This window comes from Sminthopsis crassicaudata, chromosome 2 (assembly GCF_048593235.1).
Source record: "Sminthopsis crassicaudata isolate SCR6 chromosome 2, ASM4859323v1, whole genome shotgun sequence".
In the NCBI taxonomy this organism is placed as follows: domain Eukaryota; kingdom Metazoa; phylum Chordata; class Mammalia; order Dasyuromorphia; family Dasyuridae; genus Sminthopsis; species Sminthopsis crassicaudata.
In genome coordinates, this window is record NC_133618.1 from 38,914,920 (window position 1) to 38,941,048 (window position 26,129).

General features: G+C 40.3%; 2 protein-coding genes across 4 annotated transcripts in view; one reads left to right on the forward strand and one right to left on the reverse strand.

The window, feature by feature from the left end:
* CFAP263 (cilia and flagella associated protein 263) overlaps positions 1-560 on the forward strand; it is a 32,680-nt gene extending 32,120 nt beyond the window's left edge. The window contains exon 9 of the mRNA XM_074285904.1: positions 363-560. Coding sequence (XP_074142005.1) covers positions 363-443 — 81 coding nt within the window. The 3' untranslated portion in view covers positions 444-560. The remainder of the gene's footprint in view (positions 1-362) is intronic.
* On the reverse strand, positions 478-18,526 carry PRSS54 (serine protease 54). 3 transcript variants are annotated; one of them, XM_074285902.1, is made up of 6 exons: positions 18,331-18,526; positions 17,271-17,329; positions 10,035-10,215; positions 7,718-7,973; positions 6,592-6,723; positions 478-1,305 (listed from the first exon to the last, which is right to left on the reverse strand). In XM_074285902.1, the coding sequence occupies exons 2-6, from the start codon at positions 17,326-17,328 to the stop codon at positions 748-750; spliced, it is 1,185 nt and encodes a 394-aa protein (XP_074142003.1). In that variant the 5' UTR covers position 17,329; positions 18,331-18,526; the 3' UTR covers positions 478-747. The 3 variants fall into 3 exon arrangements, with proteins under 3 accessions (XP_074142003.1, XP_074142001.1, XP_074142002.1); XM_074285900.1 differs by having other exon boundaries at positions 17,271-17,373; positions 18,331-18,517; XM_074285901.1 differs by lacking the exon at positions 10,035-10,215 and having other exon boundaries at positions 18,331-18,517.
* Positions 18,527-26,129: the final 7,603 nt, after the last annotated feature.

The window sequence follows — 26,129 nt, forward strand, 5'->3', positions numbered from 1 at the left end:
AGGCTCAGGAGAAAGAGCTAGAATGGACCAGGGCTTCTTTCCAGCTCAGCCCAGCTTACTCTCCCTCTGGGACAATGGGCAGATCACCTCTGGGTCTCAGTTTCCCCTTCTAGAAAAGCGGGGGTTTTGTACCAAATGGCATCTGAAGGGGGGTCCACACCGGTTAACAAACATGCTGAACAGGGGCAGCCAGGGGGCGCTGAAGTCGGGTCCGAGTTCAAATCTTCCCTCAGACACGTAACACCACTTCCTGGCTGTGACTCTGGGGGGAGTCACTTAACCCCAATTGCCTCAGCCAAACAATAAACCAGCTGACGTCCAGGGAAGCTCAGGGTTAATAACTTGCTCTCTTTCCCCTCCAGATGTCTTTAAAAGGATACCGAAAGGCTTGGAATAAAGTCAAGATGGCCAGTAACCTACTGGAGACAAGCGCTATGCTGTAAAGTGGCCTGTGAGAAATTTGACCTAATAATCAAGAAAATGAAACAAATTAATATGGATAGTTCTGTGATCAAAAACCCCCAAACTATTAAAGTAACAAACCCCCTTTTAGTAATAAAGTCTCAGTGTTACATTGGCCACAAGGCGGCTCCTCTGCGCTTGGGTCTCCAAGGGACCAGGGGGCGCGCTCCGGTCCGGCAGCCTCAGCCACAAGCCCTGGGGAGCGTCCCCGGCGTGGCCCGAGCGCAGGGAGCGTCTGTCAAAAAGGCCCAGGGAGACTTCTCGGGTCAGCCGGCCCCTCCTGGGTCACATGTGCCCGAAGAGAAGGGTCAGAGTGCACAGGGCAGAGGTCACCGGCCCAGCCTGACCCGGGCCGGCCTGGCCCGCGATGGGCATGACCTCCCCGCTGTAGTAGTCGTAATAGACAGGCTCCGAGCTGTCCATAAAGGGACCCTTCTCCGCCTGGTCCGGTCGGGACTCTACTTCCGGACTCCCAGAATCCTCCTCTCCGCCGGGGGCTGTTTTCACTGGCCGCAGCTTGAGGCGGCCATGTTTTTTATGCGTCTTTGGTCGGCTCTTCCCCGGAGGAGACTTCGGTGGCAAGGAGAAGGCTTGGGGCAGCGTGACGTTCTGCAGCTTGGCTCTTGCGGGCGAGGCCGTGGACGGCAGCTCTTCCCAGCTGAAGACGGGGCAAAAAGTGGCCCCTTCGTCGGTGATGCTCTTGGAAATCCAGTCTCCGTAGTAAGAGAGCTTGGTGTAGAGGAAGGGCCCCCCGCAGCTCACGCCCCCCTTGGTCAGGATCCCGCTGAGGACCCACAGGCCGGTCTCCTTCGCTCTGCACATCACGGGGTTCCCCGGGTCTCCCTGCGGAAAAGGAAAGACGCCTTCAGCCCTCCCGGAAGCCCGCGCCCTCCCGCGCGGTCCTCGAGGCCCTTCCCGCCGGGAGCGGGATTGGGGTCATATAAGGCCCTGAGCTTGATTTTCCCAGTCATAAAACTTTGATCTTTAATCTCGTGTATTTCCACTTTTTTGAATTTCTCTCCAGAATTTCAGATTGTTGCTTTCCCTTTCTTAAAAAAAAAAAATCTCACTCTGCTTCTCTCTCAGCCTAATTTCCTCCATAACCGTTGTGGAGGCTGTGCTCCAGCCTCCTAATCTCCCGGATGGGAAACCGAGGGGTTTGCTGCAGGCCCACAGAGGGCAGTAAGGGGCTCCGCTGGGATGTCAAAGCCAGAACATTCCCGCCCTAACCACAACATCGTCCTCGAGGCGCGCTGCGCCCCCTGACAGTCAGCTGTCTTAAGAACTGGGCTTCCAGAAGGAAGCTTCCACCAGACTCTCCATCACCCCTGGCAACCGAGATCTCAAACTTTTTTTTCACTTGATCTCAAACTTTTTTTTTTTTCTGGGTAGCCATGATGGCTCTAATTCAGTTGCTTTGGCAGCCGAGGCTGGTGGACCATTGGAGCTCAGGGGGTCTAAGTTGTAGTTAGGGGTTCATACCAATTCAGAGATGGCCGGAATAAGGCTGCATAAGGGGAGGGCAGAAATGGAGGGCGCCAGCTAGTTTTTTTTGGTTTTTAAACATATTTTCCTTTTGTTTAATGAGAACAGCCTGTTGCTTTCTCAGACTAAGGAGTCTCTGAACTATGCTTCCCTGAAGGCCTTGCAGGACTCGTTCACATTTTGGGAAGTGTGGTATCTGTTAGACACAGGACCTGTTCGGTTTCTACTCAGTTTCAGCCAATTCCAGAGCGACAGTCAAATGCCAATTTAATTTTTATTTCAGCAGGACTCCACTAACTATAGTACACTTATTCAACTATATTCTTCCATCTTCAGAAAAAAAAGCAAGTGTGATTTAAAGTCCTATATATTAAAAAAATTATATAGGAAAAGTCATCTTGCTGGTAGAGCATGTTTCCTCTTATATCCTCAGCATTTTGCATAGTGCCCTGTATACCGCATGTGACTAATAAATGCTTGTTGGATTTTACTGGAAAAACTGTCTAAAACCTATAAGCTTCCAAAATGGCTTGTCAACTGGCCATTATTCCCCTTTGACAACAAAGAATCAACCCCTAAATGTACTCATAAGCTTCAGCTGAGAATAAAATTGATCCATGCTGTATTTTTCTGAAAGAAATGATATAAAAATACTCTGGAAAAAGTTTGGAATTGATTGTCCGACATGGACACCGGGGCATGCCCTCATCAAGGAAGGTGCCGTGTTCCAAGAGCAAGGCAGAAGGACAGTAACCCCAAAAGAAAAAGGAGATGCACAGATTAGCGACATCTCCATTGCAGATGTTCGAATGGACAATTTGTGACCGTGGTAGAGCATGCGGAGCGCACCGATCAGCCACCGTCAGCCACGGAATTGTGCGTGCTCCTTTTTGAGAACGGGGGACAGCAACCAACCAACCCACCGTCTCTCTGGAATTCTGCTGAAAGTCAAAGAGCTTGGAAGAGCCTGTGACCAAATTCTGACAGAAACTGACAGGCTCCAAATTAAGATTAAATGACAAAACCTGCAGTGGGGAGGGAGGCTTGTGGGATCTGACAGCAAAGTCACGTCGGCGAGGGCAGTCCCTGTCACCGTCGTTTTAATGCAGCTGCCATCCCAGGGAATGGCGTCTAGGGCTTTAGACTCAGGCTGGACTTTAAAATCAGTGGTGCACACAGTGAATGCTTAATCAATGTGTGGTGTTGACTGGATTGCCTTTCATTTTACCAAGCATAGACACACACAAAGACAATGATAGACAGAAAAAGAGGTAGAGAGAGACAGAAAGACTGACAGAGACAGAGCGGAAAAGGGAGGAGACAGACAGAGACAGGAGTGATAGAGAGTTTGTTGTTCTGATCAGAGGAAAACATCACCAAACGCATTTGGTAGCTTCGAATTTACTAATTTTTTAGGAATGGAGCCATATTATAATGCCTAAGTGGTCATCTAACAACAGATCCTTCACAATTTTAACAAGAGAAATAACTAAAAAGAGGGCTACAATAGAAAAAAAAAGGCTACTTCTCAAGTCATGCTCATTCAATCCTGTCTCGCGCTTTCTTTACAGTTTTTAAATATAATAGCTGATGATTTATAACAATGACCTTGAGTAATCAAGAAAAGGTTAGGCCTGGTACATTATACTCTGTTTAAGAAGACAGAGAAGTATCCATCTTGGAAATATTTCCATTAAATTCTACAACCCCCTCCTCCACAACCTTCCCCCCCCCACCCAAGGCAATTAAAAGGTTGGGCACTTAAAAGGGTTAACCTTATATGATCCTTTGCAGAATCTGCCCCTCACCCTCACCCCAAGGAATTCAGAGATGATTCCTGAAAGCCCAGATTATATTGAATCTTAATTGTCCTGTTAAATAATCTATGCCTCTGTCTTGGCTCATACGTAGTTGGATATTAATGGAAAATTTCATCTCTCTAATTATTCTGCTCCCCTGTCTGATCCACTTAGTCCTGTAACAAAACGCTGTCTCCTTTTAATCAGTTTGATGGTGGTGATTTATTTTATTCTACATGGATGGCATGAATGAATGCTTTGGCAAGGGGAAAAGAAGTGTTAAAAAGAGACTTGCCAAAAATACCTTGGAACTGGGAATGTGAGGACAGCTTTGAATGACCTCATTCCCTGTGACTTAAAACACTCTTTGTGAAACCGGAGTCCATGCTTTTTATCGTCAAAATGGGATTGCTTGACTTACAGGTTGGGAGACTCATCCTATCTGGGACCAACTAGAAAATTTTATTCAAATGTTTTTCAGATGTCAACTTTTCAGAACCCCCTAATTTTAGTTCTGACAAATTTGCTAAATAAAGTCATTTATTCGATAGAGAAGATTTGAATGGCCAATAACTAAAATGTTTATCTCAGGTTGTCTCCTGAATCTTCCTGCCTCCAGAATTTTCCCTCTCCAATTCAAATCTTCCTAAAGCAGAGGTTTGATATTGTAACTCCAGCTCAATAACTTTCGGTGACTCCCTGTTGTTCTGGGCTAAATGCAGACCCCTTAGTCCCATGTTTCTGGTCCTCTATAATCTATTACTTTAGCATTATTTCACTTTACACTGTTCGTGCATGTTATATATCCATAGCTTGACTAGATATTTCCCTAAGTCCACATGCTCATTCTGTGTGTCCCCTCAAATACAAACCAGGAACAAGTTAGTATTTACATATCATTTTAAATTTTGCAAAGAGTTTTGCATATGTTAACTAATCATCCGTGGTTTTTTTTAATCATTTGTTTTCAAGAGAAGGAAACTGAGGCAGACAGAGCTAAGTGACTTGCTCAGAATCATACAACTATTAAGTATCTGAAGTTGAATTTCAACTCTGATCTTCCTGATTTCGTCCTGTGTTGTCAGAGATTGGGGGGGTTGATGGACCTGATTCAGGTCTCCTTCCCACATATGTGTCCAAAGGGCAAAATCACTTTCTCTCTCTGAAGCTTAGTTTGGAAGCAATAAGGATTTGTGTTATCTATTAGATGAAGTTGTGAGGAGGGCAATATAATGATAAATATAAAGGGATACAGCCTGCCTTTTAGCCAGACCGGCTTTCTGCTTTTCCCTATAGATGACCTTTATTTCTCCTGCCTTTGCTCTGCTGCTCACTCCTGTAATAGAGTTCTTCTTCCCCTGTGCCTTTTGGAACTTCTATCATCCAGAAAGGCTCTCTCAAGTATCATGCTCAACAAAAAAGCCTTTCCCTCCTTGGAGGAGTCTCATAACGTTATGTCTGGGTTGTAAAATTATCTCCTTAATTTGAATGTCTGACATCTTTTCTCCTTAAAATGTAGATAGGTCAAATTAGTTCTGATAGTGAATCCCTTGCCCATCAATTAGGAAATAGCTGAACAAATTGTGGTATATGAATGTAATGGAATACTACTGTGCTATAAGAAATGATGAGTAGGTAGATTTTAGGAAAAACATGGAAAGATTTACATGAACTGATGTAGAGTGAAGAGAACAGAACCAGATCATCATTGTAAACAGTAACAGCATTGTGTGATAATCAACTATGACTGAATAAGCTATTCTAAGCAATACAGTGATCCAAGACAATTCCAAAGAACTCATAAAAAATTCTAGCCACCTCCAGACAAAGAAACGATGAAATCTGAATGTGGATCAAAGCATACTATTTTTACTTTAATTTTTTGGTCTGTTTCTTCTTTTACATTATGACTAATATGAAAATATGTTTTACCTGATTGCACATATATAACCTATATCAAATTGCTTACCGTCTTGGGCAGAGGAGGAAGATAGAATATTTTGAAATTAGAATTTAAATATATGAATGTTAAAATTTGTCTTTACATATATTTGGAAAAAATACTATTCAAAAGAAAAATTAGTCTCTGAGAAGTGAAACAATACTCCATAATTCCAGTGAGCTGGATTCCATACCATATTTTATGTAATTATCAATTCAAATGCTTTCAACTGCTGGAAGGATTTATTACTTGAACTAATTGGGACCTAGCTGTGGTTTCCATTTAGGATTTCTGAATGTTATTTAGAAGGAAAATCTGATTAAAGTTTTAATAAGCCAAGAACCCACGCAGCCTTGAGAATAAGCATGATTTGTGGTACAATTAGGGAGACTTTATTTAGGAAGACTTGTGGGATTGCAGATCTTGGAGGTCATTGGTTCTGACCCCTTCATTTTACAGGTGATGAAACTGAGGCTGAGAGCTGGGGCACGTAACTATTAAGTCTCCAAGGGAAGATTTGAACTTGATTTTCCTGACTCCAAACTTAGCCTTATAGCTATTGAAGCACCTAAACAGGTGATAAAGACCTATATTTTTTTAAAAAAGAAAGTTTAGTCCCCACAGAAATGAAATATTGCAATTCTACATTTAAAGCGGTTGGAGGACATTAAGTTGGATAAAAACAAGTTCATTTGACTGAGATTAAGTCTGCTAAAGTTCAATCCAGCACCCAATACATTGGAGGCTCTTCACAAAGGCTCATTTCATTCACTTGAGTTGAGGTCCCTCAAGGATGCCAGTCATCAATCATTTTAAACAAAAAAATGTGTCAAGTGATTTAATGTGGCCCACAGCTCCCCCCAATATTCTTAAATTCCATGCTTCCCTCTGTTTTTTTCTTACCAAGCATCCAAAGATATTGTTCTCTTCCTTAGCGCTGTAGCAAGCAGTCCCCCAGGGTCTTTTTAAGGAACAGGGCCACACTTCCTCCACCGGGAGCTTCCTTAGGACGCCCATCTTCATTCTCTTTCTATTCTGGACCATGAAAAAGCAAGCCCAGTACACATTAACACAAATGCCTCCTTCTTTGCTGAGACTATCTGAATAAAGATGCTAAAATAGCAGGGAATGGGGAATGTCACTTTCAATCTTTCAAACTCTTTTCTAGCAAGGAATGCAATTAGAATTTGAGCCCAAGGCCTCTGCCTGGAACAGCACCACATTTGGTGCTTTTTGCTTGACATGGTCTTCTAGGATAGCTTATCTAAGAGAATACTGACATCAGCTTGGGGGAGTTGAAGGGGCAATCAACTCCTTTTCCTATCAGTTGATACCAATTTTCAGGAATACTGGAATCAACTTGGGATAGGAAGAAATCAGCATTTAAGGAACTGTATGGGCCTGTATTTATGAACTAGTAACATTAATATTAATGATATTGATAGCATTTATAGAGCACTTAAAATATTTTATTTTATCCTCCCAAAATCCCTGTGAAATAGATCCTATTATTATCCCCATTGCCAGGCTCACACAGCTTGCTAAAATGAGCTCAAGGCTTTCTGATTCCAAGCCCAGGGCTCTATCCATGGAGACACCTAGCTAAAGAAAAACTGGGCTTTTTCCAAGAAACTACCAGCCCCACATGCCCCCTTTTGTTTAATGTGTATGTGTGTAAGTTTCTTGCTATTGTTCAGTCCTGTCTGAATCCCATTTGGGGTTTTCTTGGCAGAGATACTGGAGCAGTTTGCCATTTTCCTCTCCAGCTCATTTGACAGATGAGAAAACTGAGGCAGACAGGGTGAAGTGACTGGCTCAGAGTTACACAGTTAATGTCTGAGGCCAGATTTGAACTGATTCCAGGCCCAGTGATCTATATCCACTGAGCCACCGGCTAGGTTTCCAGCCCAACTTTTTTTGTTTTTTTTTGCTGTAAGTGGCAGGGATAATTAAGATAACATTGAGAGCATCGTGCAAGTAAAGCCCATTTCCAACACACACCCTCCTTTATTAGAATAAAGGCATTAACTGCAGCAGTGTGAAGCCATCCTGACACCCAGCAGTTCTCCAGGATTCCTGGGGCCAGGTTCCTGTTGGGGAAGCAGATGGGTTGAACTTGGTCATTGAACTCTATGGCTGTGTAGGTCTTCAGGAGAGCAATGTTATTCTCCATGGTCATGGAATTAAAGTCCTCGTGTCTGAGAATGACAGTGATGAGATACTCTGGCTGGGTTCTTCTCCTGGCATTCATGTCTGTGATACCCACCAGTGCCAAAACCGACTTCCTGGAGAGAAACAAAGCAGGTAATGAGCCAGAAATACCTGGGGGAGCTTCTCCACTGACAGCCAGGAAGAAGGGAAGCCACCATCTCTCCCCCACATACACTGCACCCCAATTTGCTCCCCAACACACACTGTGCCCCCCACTCCATACACACCCTAAGCTTTGCTCTGTGGGGACAAGATCCTGGTGCCAAGGACAAAAGGGAAGCAACATTGAACAGAGCAGGCTTCTCGTTGGCAAACCCAAGAATCCCTGGGTTTAATCACTGATTACACAACACATCCCCTCTGACACTGTGTTCTAGCCAAGATTGAGCTGCTTTATATTCCCTGAACATGGCATTGCTTAAAAAAAAAATAGAATTAGTTTTTCCTCCTTTCTACCCCCATTTCCCCCCCTCACCAATGGGAAAAGAGAAAAGGATAAACAAAGATGTTGTTAACACATAGGTTCAGTCAAGAAAAATAAATTCTCTCTGTGGTTATGGAAATAACTCTCCCCTTCACCGTGTTCAGTCATGTCTGACTGACTCTCCATGATTCCATATGGGGATTTCTTGGCAAAGACTCAAAGAAATGGTTGGCCATTTCCTTTTCCAGCTCATTTTACAGGTGAGGAAACTGAGGCACATAGAGTGAAGTAACTTGCCCAGAATCTCACAGGTAGGTTCTGAACTACATTTGAACTCAGCTCTTGGCTTGGTGCTGAATCTACTGAGTCATCTCTTAGCCTCTTAATATCCTCAGCTCCCCTCCAGACTCCGCTCAGATGCCACCTTGTACAAGAAGCCTTTTTTGGTTTCTCCAGTTGTTAGTGCTATTTTCTATGTATATATTGTGTTTATCTACATATATTGGTCTTTCCCAATAGAATAGAAACCCTTTGGGATCAAGAGCTATTTCGTTAATGTCTTTGTGTGTCACATGCTTGATACATGATAGGAGCTTAATAAAAGTTTTTCAAATGAATGAATAACAACTTTATAGAGAATGATAGTAATCTCCTTGTTTGGTGTCTCTGTAGGGGAGAGGAAAGGGAGGAGGGAGGAACCTACTCTTCCAAAAACTTAATCTCATTGTTGGCTAGTAATAGTGGGTGAGGAAGCAGGGAGGGAGGGAAAGTATCTTCACAGGTGCTAGGGGACATCTAACTTGTTTCCATTTCTCCTGGATCAGAAACCTGATTTCTCACATTGTTCACTAATCAAAAGTAATAATGATGACATCAAAGGGAAGTGGTCCTGAACCAATAAGGAAGAAGTAGCATCTTCCTGTGCTTTTTTATCATTAAAGCATTCTCTCCAGAATTCAGGTAGAATTTCATTTTTTTCAATTGGCCTAGTTATTAGATTTCCCATGGCAGGTTCAAAACAAAACAAAACAAAAATAACTCAACCAACTCTCGCTGAGTCAAGCCTTTAGAGGCTGAAGATTTTTAGAACTCAGCATGCTGTGTGGTATGAGAAGGGTTGAATCTGTCAAATTCCTGTCGCCAAAGATCAGAGATGAACTGTGATCTCCAGACAGAGGATGGGCCCAATGCCCCAGACTGTCTCTTTTTTTTTTTAAATTAAAAGTAATAGCTTTTGATTTTTCGAAATGCATGTAAAGATAGTTTTCAGCATTCATCCTTGCAAAACCTGGTGTTCTAAAATTTTCTCCTTCCCTCCCCCTCTTCACTTAAATAGCAAGTAATCCAATAGGTTAAATAGGTGCAATTCTTGTAAACATATTCCAACATTCATCATGCTGTGCAAGAAAAATCAGATCAAAAAGAAGAAAAAATGAGAAAGAAAATAAAAACTAAGCAAACAACAAAAAAGGCGAAAATGCTATGCTTTGATCCACATTCAGTCCTCTCTCTGGGTGCATGTGGCTCTCTCCGCCACAAGTCTATTGGAATTGCCTTGAATCATCTCAGTGTTGAAAAGAGCCAACAGACCGTCTTTAAGCACTCTCTGGCTTTTCCTCTCCCCATCTCCAATCCCTTCCCTGTCCCTTTCCAGATCCTTGTAACTATCTGTAGATCAAGTGTAGGAATAAGGAAAACAGCTGATACTGGCCTGTTCTGAAAGCGGGAAGCGATGCTTAGGATCCAGAACTCATTTAGGATGCATCCTAAAGTCAAAGGAGTGTATTGTGAATCCTGCAGAGAAACTATCCAAGGGTACGTATCCACCATGGCCAAATCATTACCATTATTGGGGAGAAAAGCAGAAATGAAGCCAGCCTCCATCAAACAACCTGCAAGGAAAAGCAGGTCAAGCTCTCAGAGGAATTCTTGGGGCAGCAGAGTCAAAGACTTCTTAAACCCCTCTCTTTCTATTTTCTCACTCTTCCCTCTCCTCCTGTCCCCAAATTCTTAGCACCTGGGACAGAACAGTTTAAGCTTCACATAAGAGAAGGCATTATTATTTATTTCCAAATTAAAATTTTCAGGGGCAGCTAGGTGGAGCAGTAGATAGAGCACCAGCCCTGAATTCAGGAGGACCCGAGTTCAAATCTGTTCTCAGACACTTAACACTTCCTAGCTGTGTGACCCTGAGCAAGTCACTTAACCCCAGCCTCAGAAAAAAATAAAATTAAAAATTAAAAATTAAAATTTTCTTTTCAGTTTAATGCATAGTATTAACAAAATAAATATATGAATGAATAAGAGATAAGCATTATTTGGTATATACATAGGTTTGCTTTAAGATGGAGGGGGAAGGAAGAAGGGAAGAAAAGAGAGGTAGAAGAGAGAGGGGGGGAGAAGGATGGAGAGAAGAAGGAAGAGGGACAGAGGGGAGGAGAGAAAAAAAGGGAGAAACAGAGACAGAGAATGAGGGAGAGTAAGAAGAGAGAAATAGAGAGAGAAGATGAGAGAGAGAAGGAGGGAAGAAAAGAGAGGAAGGGACAGGGACACAGAGAGACAAAGAATGAGGGAGAGTAAGAAGGGGAGGGAAAGAGAGAGAAAAGATGAGAGAGGGAAGGAGGAAAGAAGAGAAAGGGAGGAAGAGACAGGGACATACAGAAAGAGACAAAGAATGAGGGAGAGTAAGAAGAGAGAAACAGAGAGAAGATGAGAGAGAGAAGGAGGGAAGAAGAGAGAGGGAGGGACAGGGACACAGAGAGACAAAGAATGAGGGAGAGTAAGAAGGAGGAGGGAGAGAGGGAAGGAGGAAAGAAAAGAGAGGGAGGGAGAGACAAGGACGCACACAGAGAGACAAAGAATGAGAGAAAGGGAAGAGGAGGAAATGATAAGAAAGAGGGAGAAAAATGAGAGCGGGAGGGAGAAAAGGTGGAGAGAATGAAGAAAGGAAAGGGAGAGGAGAGGGAGGAAGAAAAGGTGGAGAGAATGAAGAAAGGAAAGGGAGAGGAGAGGGAGGAAGAAAAGGTGGAGAGAATGAAGAAAGGAAAGGGAGAGGAGAGGGAAAGGAGGGGGAAGAGTAGAAATCATGCATATTTTTTCTAGAATGTCTCCACTATGGACAAATATCTTTTGTAAGATGTAAACAAAAGCCTTTCCCCGAGAAAGCCTCCCTTTCATGAGATTATGAGATTAGATAGACTTTGAGGTTTTTTTCTTCCTCTTGTCATATGTGGAGTGAAGATATGGCTTTCAGGACATTTTGTGCCACCCTTCTCATACAGATGGGATGCCCCTATTGTTAACAGTGATCCTAGCACAGCTGAGGGCAAGAGAAGCTTGTGCTAGTAGAATGCTGATAGAATTGGTACAATCTTTATGTCACTGTTTAATAGTTATCTACAAAGCCATCAAATGTCCTTTTAGACATTGTAGTGTGATTCAATATTATTTTCATCTGTGATATTTGAATGCCTATTTCTTCTTAGGCACCTTGGGACTTGAGCCAACTGCCCTTCTTGTCATGCTTCCCTGGGCCCAATATTTTGGGCTTGACTCTCTTTTCTATTGCGTATTGCCCAGGATACATTCTATTCAAAAACTTCTGATCATTTCATTCTTGCTCACAATTAATCAGTCTTTAGACCCACATGTGTGATACCCTTAAGGGCTAAGAGAAGATTTCTGCCCTAAAAATAATGCTGGGCTCTCATAGTTTAACCGATTTTAACTCCCAATGAACTGTAACATTCCCTCTGAGATGGTTTCTGGCCTATCTGATGGTTGGTTATAGCCTAGAATTGGAGGGATTTTTAAAGGCCAGCTAGTACATGTTTTAGATGAGCTCTAGAGAGGTGATTTTTTGTCCTTTGTTCTCAAGGAGAACCATGACATCAGGTCATGACATGCAAGTGAATTGGATTTAAGTGAGGGAGGGCTGTTCAAGGTCACCTTTCCCCTGCAGAGCCATCTGTATCCAATGGCCAGATATGGATCAGGATGACTAGAAATGGTCCTGAATATGGGGGGAAAATGGCCTTTTTAAGCTAAGTTCCTTCCTAGGTCACATGCTTTAGATGAGGTCTAGAGATGATTTGACCAAAGTCAAATAGATAGTAATTAGCAGAGACACGATTTGAACCCAGGTGCCCTGATTCCAAAGCTTGCCCTCTTTTCACCATATTATGCTACATCATAGTGTCTTAGAATGTTCTCTTGCTCAGTATTACATGCATGCATTTTTTTTGAGGCAATCTTGCCCAGAGTAATATAACTTGTGTTTGAGTCTGGATTTGAATTCAGGTCCTTGACTCCAGGGCTAGTATTCTATTTACTGCATCACTTAGTGGCATATTCATGTATTTTCAACTAATGATTTCATACCCTGACTCTCTTTACCACCAAGGACAGCACCAAAGTACCATGGTCTTGATCAACTTATAGCAGAGCATTGTACTGAGGTATCCTAGGATGAGCTGAACTCATCCAACTCGACAAAAGGCAATCCAGCTGGAAAACTTTGGACCCAAACATCTTGCATGTCCTTATTGTGTTGCTCCTTATTTTTTCCTTCCACCCTTTTTCCATTTCACCATCTCTTCAATTTTTCTATTTCTCTATTCCTTCATTCTATCCCATGTTTCTCTAAATCTATGCTCTCCCTACAAAAGGTCTGGGAATCGTAATGGCCTGCTTGAGCCTTGTGAACAGTGTGTAATAAATATTCATGGAATTAATGAACAAGGCTTCTCTGTTTTTCCTCTATGGCTTCCAAGTCCTACAGTATATTTATATTCTCTGGCAGGTACAGTCTTGAATCACCTTGAATTACAGATATCCAGGTTAGTCTGGGTTTCGTTTTGTCTTGACTTAAGTTAAATATTAGTTGAACTTTCAGATACAGCACGAACATTCTTGAACCTAGATGTCCTCTAAGGTAAATATACAGACCTGCTTTCTCTACACAACTGAAGGAGAGGCTGAAAATGTAGGGTAGAACACAAGGACAGCTCACCTTGTCATTTCATTACCAGTCTGGAATTCCATAAAGGAATTTTTTGGGAAAAAAGCTTCCAGCACTAAAAATCTCCAGATATAATTGTGGAAACTTGATTTTTAATTTCTAGGGTCTAGAATTGGAAATTGTATAATCTAACCCCGCTGTGTTATATGAGAAGAAACTAAGATTTTGAGACATAAATCAATTTATTCAAGCTCATGTGATCAGCAAAATAACAGGACTGGGATTTAAACCTGGGTCCTCCAACTCCCTAGAGCTGGATTGCCAATGCTCATTTCATATTACCTCTCAAGTAACCCGAGTGACATCTAAAAATGACATGAAGAGATAGATGATGGTGGGACGATCTTCTATGTTTACTAGTGAATGTGGAATGGTTTTGTTGTTTGTGTTATTTTATGTGATCACCATTCCTTCTTCCAGCCTTTTAGAGAACTTGTTATTTTGGGAGAAAATAAATCTCTTTAATTGAATGACCAAAGTGAATTGCTACTCTATTATGCACTGGTTGAGTTTCTACATTGCATAGGGTAGGACAAACATTAAGAAAGATGAGTTTTGGGGCATGACTTTTCATTCGCTCTGTTTAAATACATAGTATAAAAGTTAACAAAGATCAGTCATTATGACATACCACAGACTCTTTTTCATTGTTCCTTAAGTCTCCTGATTCCATGTTTATATTGTCTTGCCTCTGCTACACTTCCTCCTCTTTCCCCCTTCCCTTTCTAATCCATCAAACTGATCCCTTGAATCTCGAGATCCCTGACATTGGTATTCAACTCATTTACTCGACAGAGAAAGCCATTACTATCCTCATTTCAGTTATAAGGAGAGTTAAAACAAAAATCTAAGAGGATGTTGAAAAAGTTCTACTTTGGTTTTTTCTTCTGAAAAAAAGTCAAGATCAAACATATTATAGGGCATCTAGAACTTGTGCATTTAGAACTTTATGGACGATGTTTGGTTTAAAACCAATTCCATGGGACTTGGACAGAATTTGACTGAAGAACAACAGAGATTTAGAAGAGGGAGAGAAAGTCCTTGGAGATCACCCACACACAAAAACTTTCATCTAACAATAGTCATGATGTTTTAAATATTATATTATTCAATGGTCTGCTTTGAAAGATCTGCAACGTGGGGTCCTCTTGCCATTGTCCTCTTTGCATAATTCTTATCCATGTTTTCCCACAAATCTCTAATAGAAGTCCTAGCTAACCCCCTGGAGATTTTCTTCTTTTAGTATCTTGGGTATTCTGCTTGAGCTGTCCATCTGCTGACTCCCATTCTCACTAGCCCACATCCTTTTCTGGTCAGATGGATCTTCCATAATCTCTTTTATCTCACTTCTTGCATGCAAATCTTTTCTTAGTAACAAGCTGCTGCCTGTTTATGCCTATCATGTATCTTTCCATTGTCCTTTGGATTATGAGCTAGAGACTGCACATGATGGACACTCCAACATTCACCAATTCAGTGGAGTATCTTCTGAATCACCTACGACTGAATGGCATTTTATGGAATTTACCAAACATTTAGTAAGAATCCTCTATGTTCGCTAGGCACTGAGGACACAAAGGCAAAACAAAAGAAGTCTTTTCTCCAAGGTACTAATAATATAAGAAAGGATGGGAAATGAATCTTTATTAAGTGTCTGTGTTAAGCATTTTGCAAATATTTCCTTTAATCTTCATAATTCCAGGCGGAAGGCATTATTATCTATATTTTACAACTGAGGTTAAGGGAGTTGTCTAGAGTGACATGACTAGTGTCTGATGCTAGATTTGTTCTCTTGTCTTCCTGACTTCAGGCTCACCATACCACCTACCTGCTTCTGTAAAATAGGGAGTGATGGGGGCAAGGGAATATTCTAAAATATTTTATTGCTGAAACTTTGGCAAGTGCTCACTTATGTACAGTATATATGATAAGACAGTATCTATTAGGAAATTTTATTAATCAGATCATCTTATTCCTTAACTATGTAATGGAATAGAATTTAATATATCCTAATAATAGTTAGCTATTTTGCATATGTATAGAACTTTTACTTTTTTTCTGTCTCAAAGTGTTTTCTTATCTGTTGTTTCATTGATTTTACATTTCTGGAAGGGAGATAAGGAAGATGTCATTACTTCCATTTATCAGTATGGTAGCTGACTTTGATCCCGTATTTGTCCTCATTGTGTTTGACAACATGGCTGAAGACATCATGCTAAAAATCATGGGATCGAGCATCCAGCCTTGATTCATCCCGTTGGTGACTGGGAAAGCTCGAAAGGCCATTGTCCAGAACCCGGCCAAGCTTGCCATCATGAAATTGACATTTCTCTGGGAAACCAAATTGGTCGTAATTTAGGAAAATTCTGAAGATCGCCCAGCAGGATAAGGAACCAGACACCAAGGTTCTTTCTCAGACTAGTCTGCCCAGCATTCCAGCTCCGCTGCAGAGGGCACAACTCTGCTGGGCTGGCCACAATGTTTGAATGCCAAATGTATGCTTGCCAAAAAAAATTACCTTATGGAGAGCTGACATAAGGCAAGCGCTCATAAGGAAAAGAGATATAAGGACACTCTCAAGGTCTCTCAAGTACTTTAGAATTGATTGTATGACATGGGAGGCACTGGCCCGGGATGGTGTGCCCTCATCAGAGAAGGTGCTATGCTCTATTAGTGAAGCAGAATTGAATTATTCCAGAGGAAATGCAAAATACACAAAATTAGCAGTTTCCCCAAATGTTCATAGGGACAATTTGTCTGACTTGTGGCAGAGCATTCTGAGCTCGCATTGGTCTGATCAGTCATCGTTGGATATAGTAACATAGTGTTGTCATTTTGGCCATTTTAAAAAATGAAGGGCAATAGCATTTTGTGGGGCATAATGCACATCATACATTTTATTCATATATATACATATATATATATACATGTCATATGTATATATATATATATATATATATTTCATTCATATATATTTCAAGAATGAGCATTTTTGGCTTATTTTAAAATATTCTTGCTATTTATACATCAGAGTTTCAAACAGAGCTCCCAACTACAAGAGACTTTGCATCAGCAACCAAGGACTGAGGCTAGAAGGAAAAGTTGCCCTCAGAAAAAATAATCCTAGAGGGATAACTGTCTGGGACTGAGAGAACTTCTGCCCTATATTACAAACCTCTCCACCCCTCAACTTATAAGATGGCTTCTTTTCCCTAAGCCCACTAAGAAATAAACATGTTCTTTCCCCATAGCCAATTTGGGCCAGAAGATGGGAAGGGGATGGTGAATCAATGATCTCAGCAGTAGGGTGCATCGAGTCCTAGTGCTAATGCACTTTGCTTGGGAGGTGTTTCGATAGGATTTTTCTATGTGCTCAGTTCAAAGGCTCTCATCACATTGTTTATACCCTTTGGTGTTTACTGTCACCGGCTTTCCTTGCATACCCAAGTATTCTGGGTCACATTAACAAGAGCTTTCATTGATGGAAGGCTTTATGGTCACTAAACACTTGACAGTCATAATCTCATTTCATCCCATCATCCCATGATGAGCTATGATCATAACTATTCCCATTTGAAGAACTGAGAAGATGGAGACTCAGTGAATGGATTACCCAAGACCACCAATCTCAGGTCTTCTGTTCATAAATACAGTTTTTGCGCCTACATTATTAATTCACTGGTGGTTTCAGTTATTACCAGTTTCTAGTCTCATGGCAGATAGGGACAAACACTATCTAACCTCCTTTTGCCGATCGGGCAAAAGCTTTCTGGTGACTGGAAACCTGCTTTTGTCAGTGAAAGAAATCACTTTGAGCTTCAAAGAAGACTGAGACTGTCTGTGGGAATGGATCTTTTCCAATGAGTTGATGGTTTCTGGATACCATTCCCTGTTGGAGCTATCCCCAAAGAAACAGAAATTACTCACCAGTAAGAGAGTGTGAAATGCATAATAATAGAAAAAACGGCCTTCTTCTCGCTGCCATCCTGAAAGAGAACCACAGCGAGAGACAGCTGAGAACCCAGGACAGCTGTGAAAAAAAATACCCATGATTCAGTCGTTTGGCTCAGCTCACTCATATCTTTTTTTTCCCCACTCCAATCTGTTTTATTTATTTTTTCTTTTTATCTTTGACAGAAGCACATTTTCAGTGTCTAGAAAGCCAACCCTCATCATCACAACCATCATCATCATAGCACCTCGCATTCAGAGAGGACTTTATGATGTGCAAAGAACTTTATATATTCTGTCACATTTTATACAACAAACCAGAAAGAAAGGTACTATTATTGTTGCCATTTTTTTACAAATGGAGAAACTGAGGTAGGCAATGGTCAAGCAGTTTGCCTAGGATCATCTGAGGCAGGATTTGAATTCTGGTTTTCCAAGTCTATTGCTACTTCAACTTTTTTATGTTACAGAACTCATAGCCTTCTGAGACAAGTACAGACTAAACTTCCTTCCTCTTTGGCTAAAGATCATAAAGCACTTTTATATATGTTATTTCATTCAAGCTGCACCACAACCCTGTGAAGTAGATGCTATTGTTATCCCCATTTTACAAATGGAGAAACTGAGTACTTAAGTGATACACCTTATGTCTGAGGCATGTTTTGAATTTAGCTGCTCTATCCACTAAGTGACCCCATCACCTAGATCCCACAGGATCCATGAGAGGATCCAGGGAGGAAAAAATGCCCAATACTTGTTTCCTTTTTCCTCAACCTAAGACAGAGTTGGGATTTTTAGAGAGAGCCTGTTCTCAGGTCTTTTCTTAAAACGAGATCCCCACCCTTGTGTCACCCTGTTTCCACACTCCATTTTTAGGAGAAGGAGCATGTGGCAATGTAAACACTTGGGGTTTTAAGCCACTTCCCTCCAAGTGTAACTTCTTTGTGGGGTCTCAGGTCTCTGGAAGCCAAGTCTTTATTCTAGCCCTGTCATTTTGCTCCCCTATTATGAATAATGCTTCATTTTTCTTTATCACCTCGGCAGCTTTTCTGTCCCAGAGATGTGTTTTAAACTTCGAAGAATCAATAAGTTGCCTTGCTCCAACTCGGTTTGTAAGTCGCCTTGTTCCTTCCATGTCACCACATGTTTCCTGTTCCCAGTATGATCCTCAGAACCCTTCCTTGAACCTTTCAAGTTTACTGATGCTACACAAAAGATTTCACCTTGACTGCATTTAAAAAAAAAAGCGAGTTCCACAAATGAATTGTTTAAGCAGAAGATGGAGAGATGTTCAATTGTGCCATCGCTGTTACTATGGCATCACCATATAAACAGAACTTGAAGAGGGGCACAGAATGAGTCAGGATCGGAAATATAGGTAGATTTCTATTTTCAATATAGATTCAGACAGAACCCAAACACCCCCTCAAGTCAACTTCTGGAGACAAATTCAACAGAGGAAAGGAGACAGAGCCCCTTGAACATTGTCAAGCTGCAGCTGCTGAAGTCTCTGATAGAGATGGGAGAACAGAGTGGAGCTGAGCAATGCCAGAGAGGAGAGCTCACTTATGGGAAGAGAGGTATGGCAAAGGAGAAGAAAACAATAGGAACCTCCTGATTTAGTTACTATTATATAATTCTGGGCCCAGTTGTTCCTATGCTGCTGTCCATGGTATCTTGGACCAAAGTACCCATCACCCACTGCCATCCGGATTTAGATACATTGGAACAAACCTCAATCACCCTGACTAGTTAGAGCTTTGAATTCAGGTAAACTTTAGGCGTGGCAACATTTTGCCCATTCTTTTCTATTTCTTTTTCTTTTTCCGAATACATGCAAAGATAGTTTTCAACATCCACCTTTGCAAAACATTGTGTTCCCAAATTTTTCTCTCTTCCTCCTCCCTCCTCCCTCTCCTAAGCAGCAAGCAATCTGATAGAGGTTAAACATGCAATTTTTCTAAACATATTTCCATATTTGTCATGCTGTGCAAGAAAAATCAGATCAAAAGGGAAAAAATGAAAAAGAAAAAATAAATAACAACAAGAAAAAGGTGAAAATATTATACTTTGCTCTACCTTCAATCTCCATTGTTCTCTCTCTGGGTGTGAATGGCTCTTTCCATGACAAGTCTACTTTGCCCATTTTTTGGAAACTGGTCTTTCAAGTCCCATATTCCTGTAAAAATTATATTATAGAACATACAATATAAAATATACAAATGCAAAAAAAATACTTCTCAATGGTAATTACTTCTCAAATACAAAAGAAAACAGAATAATTACCATCTAGAGAGGTTTAGCATGCATGGTACATTCTTAGAAAATTACCATATAAAACAGTTTAGTTTCTTGGCCATGAATATGCTCAGATATTCTCAGCAGCAGCATATGAATGGCATTGAAATGAAGAGAGAATGACAATTCTGAACCACCACAGGAGTGTAGTGTAATGGCCGCCTCATTCTTGCATCTCCCTACTTTACAGAGACATCAATGTGATTTTCCTTAAACGAAGGTCTGGCCATGTCATTCCCCCACTCTATAAACTCCAGTAGGTCCCCATCACCTCCAGGGTCAAATTAAAATTCCTCTGTTTGGCATTTAAACCCCTTGCCTTCTTAGGATTTATTTTCATACTTTTATAGCCCAGTCATATTTACCTACTTCCTGTTGTTCATGCTCAACTTGCTATCTTCCACCTCCTTGCCTTTGACCTGGTTGTCCCCCAAGTCTCAGATTCCTCCACTTCTACATCTTTCAGCTTCCTTTGACCCTCCTCTTGAACATTACCTTAGGTAAGAGGCCTTTCCTGGCCCTCCAAGATGCTGCTATCTTTCATTCTAGGATTATTTTATCAGTTATCCTTTCCATACCTTTGGGGTTAGAGGATCACCATCACCCTGCAATCTAGAAAATCCATGGAAAATTTTTGGCTCTCCCTATGTACCAAAGAAGATGTCTGAAGAATTATGTTAGTAAAAGATAAAATATGTTGATATTTATACAATACTCTGAACATATTTTATGTATTTCTGTGTTTCTAAGCTTTTTCTGTGTCTTTGTGTGTCATTTGTAGCTTCTGCAAAACTCCCTCTCCTAAATTCCTATTAATTTCTTAAGCTGATCTTCTATATGTTGAAACTGTGATGGGGAAAGTTATGATGTAGAATGATAACTCTATTTGTTTCATAACTATATATACATATTACATAATGAATTTATTTGTGAATATATATGTGTTATTTCTCTGGTGGAAAGTATATGTTATTTCTCTGATGGGCAGCTCCTAAAGTTGTCCTTGAGGGCAGGGATGATTTTGTTTTTGTCTTTCTGTCCTCAGTTTCTACCTAATATTCTGCATATAATAGACATTTAACAAATGTTGCATTGATAGTGAAAAGCATATTAAACTTGAGAGATTCAGGGTCCTAAATTGAAATCTCAAGTCTGTTATGGATTATCTGTGTGACCTTGGATCAGTCACTACCTCTGTAAGCCTTCATTTTCTTTTCTATGAAAGAGGGAGGCTAAACTGGATGAGCACTGAGATTCCTTCCAGATCCTAAGGCACAAGAATTACAGCTCAGGAAGTCCCCTCTGGCCAAAGACTGCATTGAATTTTTCAGCTGTAGTTGTGAGGACTGTATTAGGAGAAACAACTGTCCAGGGCATTTATCTGCTCTTTAAAATTTAGACTTAAATCCAGTGACTCAAACAATCTGCTCATCCTTCAGTACTGTCATCTTCCCCATGTGTCTTGGCTTTTGCAATAAAAATGGATCAATCACTGGGAAATAGTGACACAAGGAGAAATCTCAAATTGAGGCTTGTTTCATCTTGAGTGATAACGTTTTGCAACCAGCCAAGTACAGAGGATAGTTTTATTGTGCTCGAGGCAGAAGATTAAATTTAATCTTCCTTTAAGACAATAGCAAGCAAGGTGAAAAAAGACTGAGCTGAGCATTGTGGCATTGTACACATATTTAAACTATGGGTTGAAATCGCATATGGGATCTTGAAATTATGGTTTGTAATCAGTGAATGTTTTATTTGTATATTTAATTTATGTACCTATATATCCAGGGTCATGTGAACATTTTTTTTTAAGACAAAAAATGGAAAAAGTTTAAGAAGCCTTAATATACATAGTATATACACATACATATATATGTGTGTGTATGTTTGTATGTGCGTGTGTGTGTGTGTGTGTGTGTGTGAGAGAGAGAGAGAGAGAGAGAGAGAGAGAGAGAGAGAGAGAGAGAGGAGAGAGAGAGACAGAGAGAGAGAGAGAGACAGAGAGAGAGAGAGAGAGAAAGAGAGAGAGAGAGAGAGAGAGAGAGAGAAGAAAAAGAGAAGAAAGAGAAAGGGAAGAGAGAGAGAAAGAGAGAAATGATCTATATGGTGATCTATGTGATATATATATATATATCTATGGCCTATATATGTATACGTATGTAAACCTATAAAATTTCTCCAAGAGGAAGTTATTCAGGAACTCTTTCTCCAGAAGACCAAGTCTCCAAACTCCTAAATGTGTAGGAGGTAGCTCCCAAAGCTGGAGCTGCTCAAGGAATCTTTCCCCTTTGTTCACAGGCTAGATTCTGGGACCACATTCCTTAGGAAAATCACTTCCTCCTCCTTCCTCTGGTCCTGCAGAGTTCAGGAACAAAGATCATGGATTCTCCTGGAAGTCATCTTGTCCCTACTTCTTTATGGTTATCTCCCCGTTAATATGTAAGCTCACTGAGGACAAAGGATATTTTGGCACTTCCTTTTTACCCTTTGTGTTTGGCAAAATGCTTGTACAAAGCTAGTACTTAAAAAAAATTGGAAATGGGTGATTGATAAATAAATGAATAAATTGAAAGGCATTTATTAGGTGTTTATTATGTGGCAAATACTGTGATAAGTCCTGGAAGTACAAATAGGGAAAAAGGGAACAATTGCCACAGTTATTCCTTCCACATTATAGAGTTAAGGCTTAACACCATCCTTCTTTTCCCTCCCCCTTTCCTTTACTACTGCCCCCTCCATCTAGAAAATTTATGTAACATTTTTTGGTCCTTCCCATGCATCAGAGAAGAAATTATTATTATTATTATTATTATTATTTTGGCTGAGGCAATTGGGGTTAAGTGACTTGCCCAGGGTCACACAACTAGGAAGTGTTAAGTGTCTGAGGCGGGATTTGAACCCAGGTTCTCCTGACTTTAGGGTTGGTGCTCTATCCACTGCACCACCTAGTTGCCCCCCCAAATTTAATTTTTTTGTTATTTTTCTTTTATGGGATGTTGGACAAGAACTAATTGTAAAATTTGGGTTATATGAACATTTATCTAATTTATAAGAAATACTATATATTTCTGAGATTCTAAACTTTTTCTGTGTCATTTGTTGGCCTTTGTATATCATTTGCAGCTTCCACAAAACTCTCCCCAAATTCCCATTTAATTTCTTTTTCTAACCTGTGATGTATTGAAACTGCGATGGAGAAAGATAAGATGTAAAAGATGTACTTTCTTTCAAAAAAAATTCATGGTGGAGTTGCGAAAGAATCCAGCCATTCTGGAGAGCAATTTGGAACTATGCCCAAAAAGCTATCAAACTGTGCATACCCTTTGATCCAGCAGTGCTACTACTAGGCTTATATCCCAAAGAAATACTAAAGAGCGGAAAGAAACATATATGTGCCAAAATGTTTGTGGCAGCTCTTTTTGTTGTAGCTAGAAACTGGAAGATGAATGGATGTCCATCAGTTGGAGAATGGTTGGGTAAATTGTGGTATATGAAGGTTATGGAATATTATTGCTCTGTAAGACATGACCAGCAGGAGGAATACAGAGAGGCTTGGAGAGACTTAAATCAACTGTTGCTGAGTGAAATGAGCAGAACCAGAAGATCACTATACACTGCAACAACAATACTGTATGAGGATGTATTCTGATGGAAATCTTCAACATAAAGAAGAGCCAATTCACTTCCAGTTGATCAATGATGGACAGAGGTAGCTACACCCAGAGAAGAAACACTGGGAAGTGGATGTAAATTGTTAGCACTAATATCTGTCTGCCCAGGTTACATGTACCTTCGGATTCTAATGTTTATTGTGCAACAAGAAAATGATATTCACACACATGTATTGTACCTAGACTATATTGTAACACATGTAAAATGTATGGGATTGCCTGTCATCGGGGGGAGGGAATAGAGGGAGGGAGGTAATTTGGAAAAATGAATACAAGGGATAATATTATAAATATATATATATATAATAAAAAAATTCATGATATTTTGTTTTATTCTTTTTTTCAAATAATTTTTTATTTTCTCAAATACATGCAAAAATCATTTTCAACATTCATCTTTGCCAAACTTTGTGTTCCAAAATTTTCTGCCTCCTTCTTGCCTTCTCTCTTGCCCCAGATAGCAAACAATCCAATATAAACAATTGTACTTTCAAGGAGCTGATGCAAAGGGGAAGAGGCAACCTAGATAAAAAATGTTTGGCTGTTGGTGAATGGGAAGGTCCATAGGGTAGATTGCAAAGCTTGGATATCTATAGGTTGTTTCCAACAAGTGAGATCACAGTGCCCAGGGGTCCATCAACAGTTGATAAGATCTGGGGGATGGCAGTATTACTGCCACTATTCAAACTCTACCATTAGCCCAGTGGTGACCACTTCCAGGGTTACAAAAATCTATTAGCTCTCCAGTCTCTGACCTGACAGATTTCTAATAATGACCTGTTGTCCGAGAAGGAACACGAAGACAGAAGGTAGCCGGTACACCTACTTGGACAGGAACAAACAGCTTGATTACATGCAACTGTCACAAAGGAAAGGGGGAATTGAGAGTGAGGAGGAAGGCTCTGTAATCTTGGGACACAGGCCCAAAGAGAATGGGAGGGAAATGAGTAAATCTGCTAGCTATTATTTATAATACAACTATATTATTTATAATATAATTATATTATAAATAATATAATATTATTTGTTATATTAGAAAGGGAAGACTCTTCTTACTAGCCAAGGATTTCTTTCCAATAAATGGAAGCATCCTGTAGGATCATGAAAATCATATAACTAGAACAATTTTTTTTTAAATCAGAATTTAAAAAAACCTGGTCTTATGATGAGAACAAGGGATGAAACATGAACAGCCCATTGGTGTCCTTGACATTAATGTGGGAAAAAATGGAAGAAAGTTCCTTGTATCTTACTCTTTGTGTTCAACTTATGGGAGCATGGAGAGGATGCAATCAGCACCAACTTTATGAGATCATACATCCACTGGAATTTCTGATTATGGGAATATTTTCAGCATAGGTAAAATGATTTTATAAGTCATCTTTATATAGCATGTTAATATTTCTCACAACAATCCTGTGAGATAGTGTGCAGATACCATTATGTCTTTGATGAAGACCTTTAATTCAAGTCATGTACATTCTTTCCCCATCCCTGGAGGGCTGGTTGTTAAATGACAATTGAATTAAATATATTGGGTTTACTGTTTTTTAGAGATTTAGTTAAATATTTACCAGCACTGGCCAGATCCATTAGCTCAGGAGCCTTTCACTTTATTCAGAACTTTGGGGGAACGTAGAATATGTGTTTGCAAACGTGTGCGCCTGCTTGTGTATCTGTGACACAAGAGTTATTATAAGTGTAAAGGGAAAACCCTCCAGCCCTTGAGTGAATTCTTGAGGCAGCCTTTTATAATAATGTGTAATGGCTGAAATATTCAATTTTTAACTGGTTTTATTCCGACAATTATAGAATGGCTAAGTTTCCTCCAAAACGTCCTCCTAGAATCAGGAATAACTGCATCCAAGTCCCAGATCTGATATTGTGACCCAGGCCAGTCCCCTGAGTTGCTTTTGTTCTTCATTTGTCAAGAAGAGAACAATCATACTGATAAGATCTGCTTCCCAGGGTTATTAGATAAAGGGAGGCACCATTGTTATTATCTTAATTAAGATTATAAATCAAGAGGCTAAATATAACATACGCTGGTCCTGCTGAGAACTGATCAGATCAGAACTGGGACCTACTTTGCAGTTTATATGATGACAACAACATTGTAAAAAAAAAAAAAACAAAACAACAAAAAAAACTACTTTGACAGATCTTAGACAACTTTAGATTCCTGATCAATGGGACCACCAAGGGAAGGATCCAAAGATGAAGCACAAAGTCCTTCCAACTCCTTTCACAGAAATGATGACCTTTTTGGGCATAGTTAATATCGGGGTTTGTTTATGGATGATATACATTTGTCATAAGAGTTTTGTTTTTATTTTCATTGTTTGAGGTGTAGGGGAGAGAGGTAATAAATGTGAATAAAAGTAAATTTGAAAAAATATAATCAGGAAATAGCTCATCATTTTGATTTGTGGGTTTTCATAGCTTCCATATGTACAAATGCACAATGTGCAAATCAAGGATTTTTATTTTTTTATTTGTTGATTGTTTAGACTAAAGAGCTAGAGAAGGAAATAGCAAACCATCCAGTATCTTTGCCAAGGCAACCCCAAAGGGCATCATGGAGAGTTGGATGTGATTGAAAAATGATGGAACAAATGATGGAGAAAATGTTAAAAGTGTGTCTTGTGTATATTTTCTCCCTTGGAGAGCTGCTAATTAAATATTTACTACCAATACACTGGGCCACCTCACCCCACCTCCATTTTATATTGGAGGAAACTACAGCCATGCTTTTGAGAAGTTGCCACATAAGGACTGATTGAACGAGGCAGGAGTGTTCAGTCCAGAAAAGAGAAGAGGAATCCAGGAGGGGAGTGGAACTTTCCCAAATGGCAGGTCTGATAGC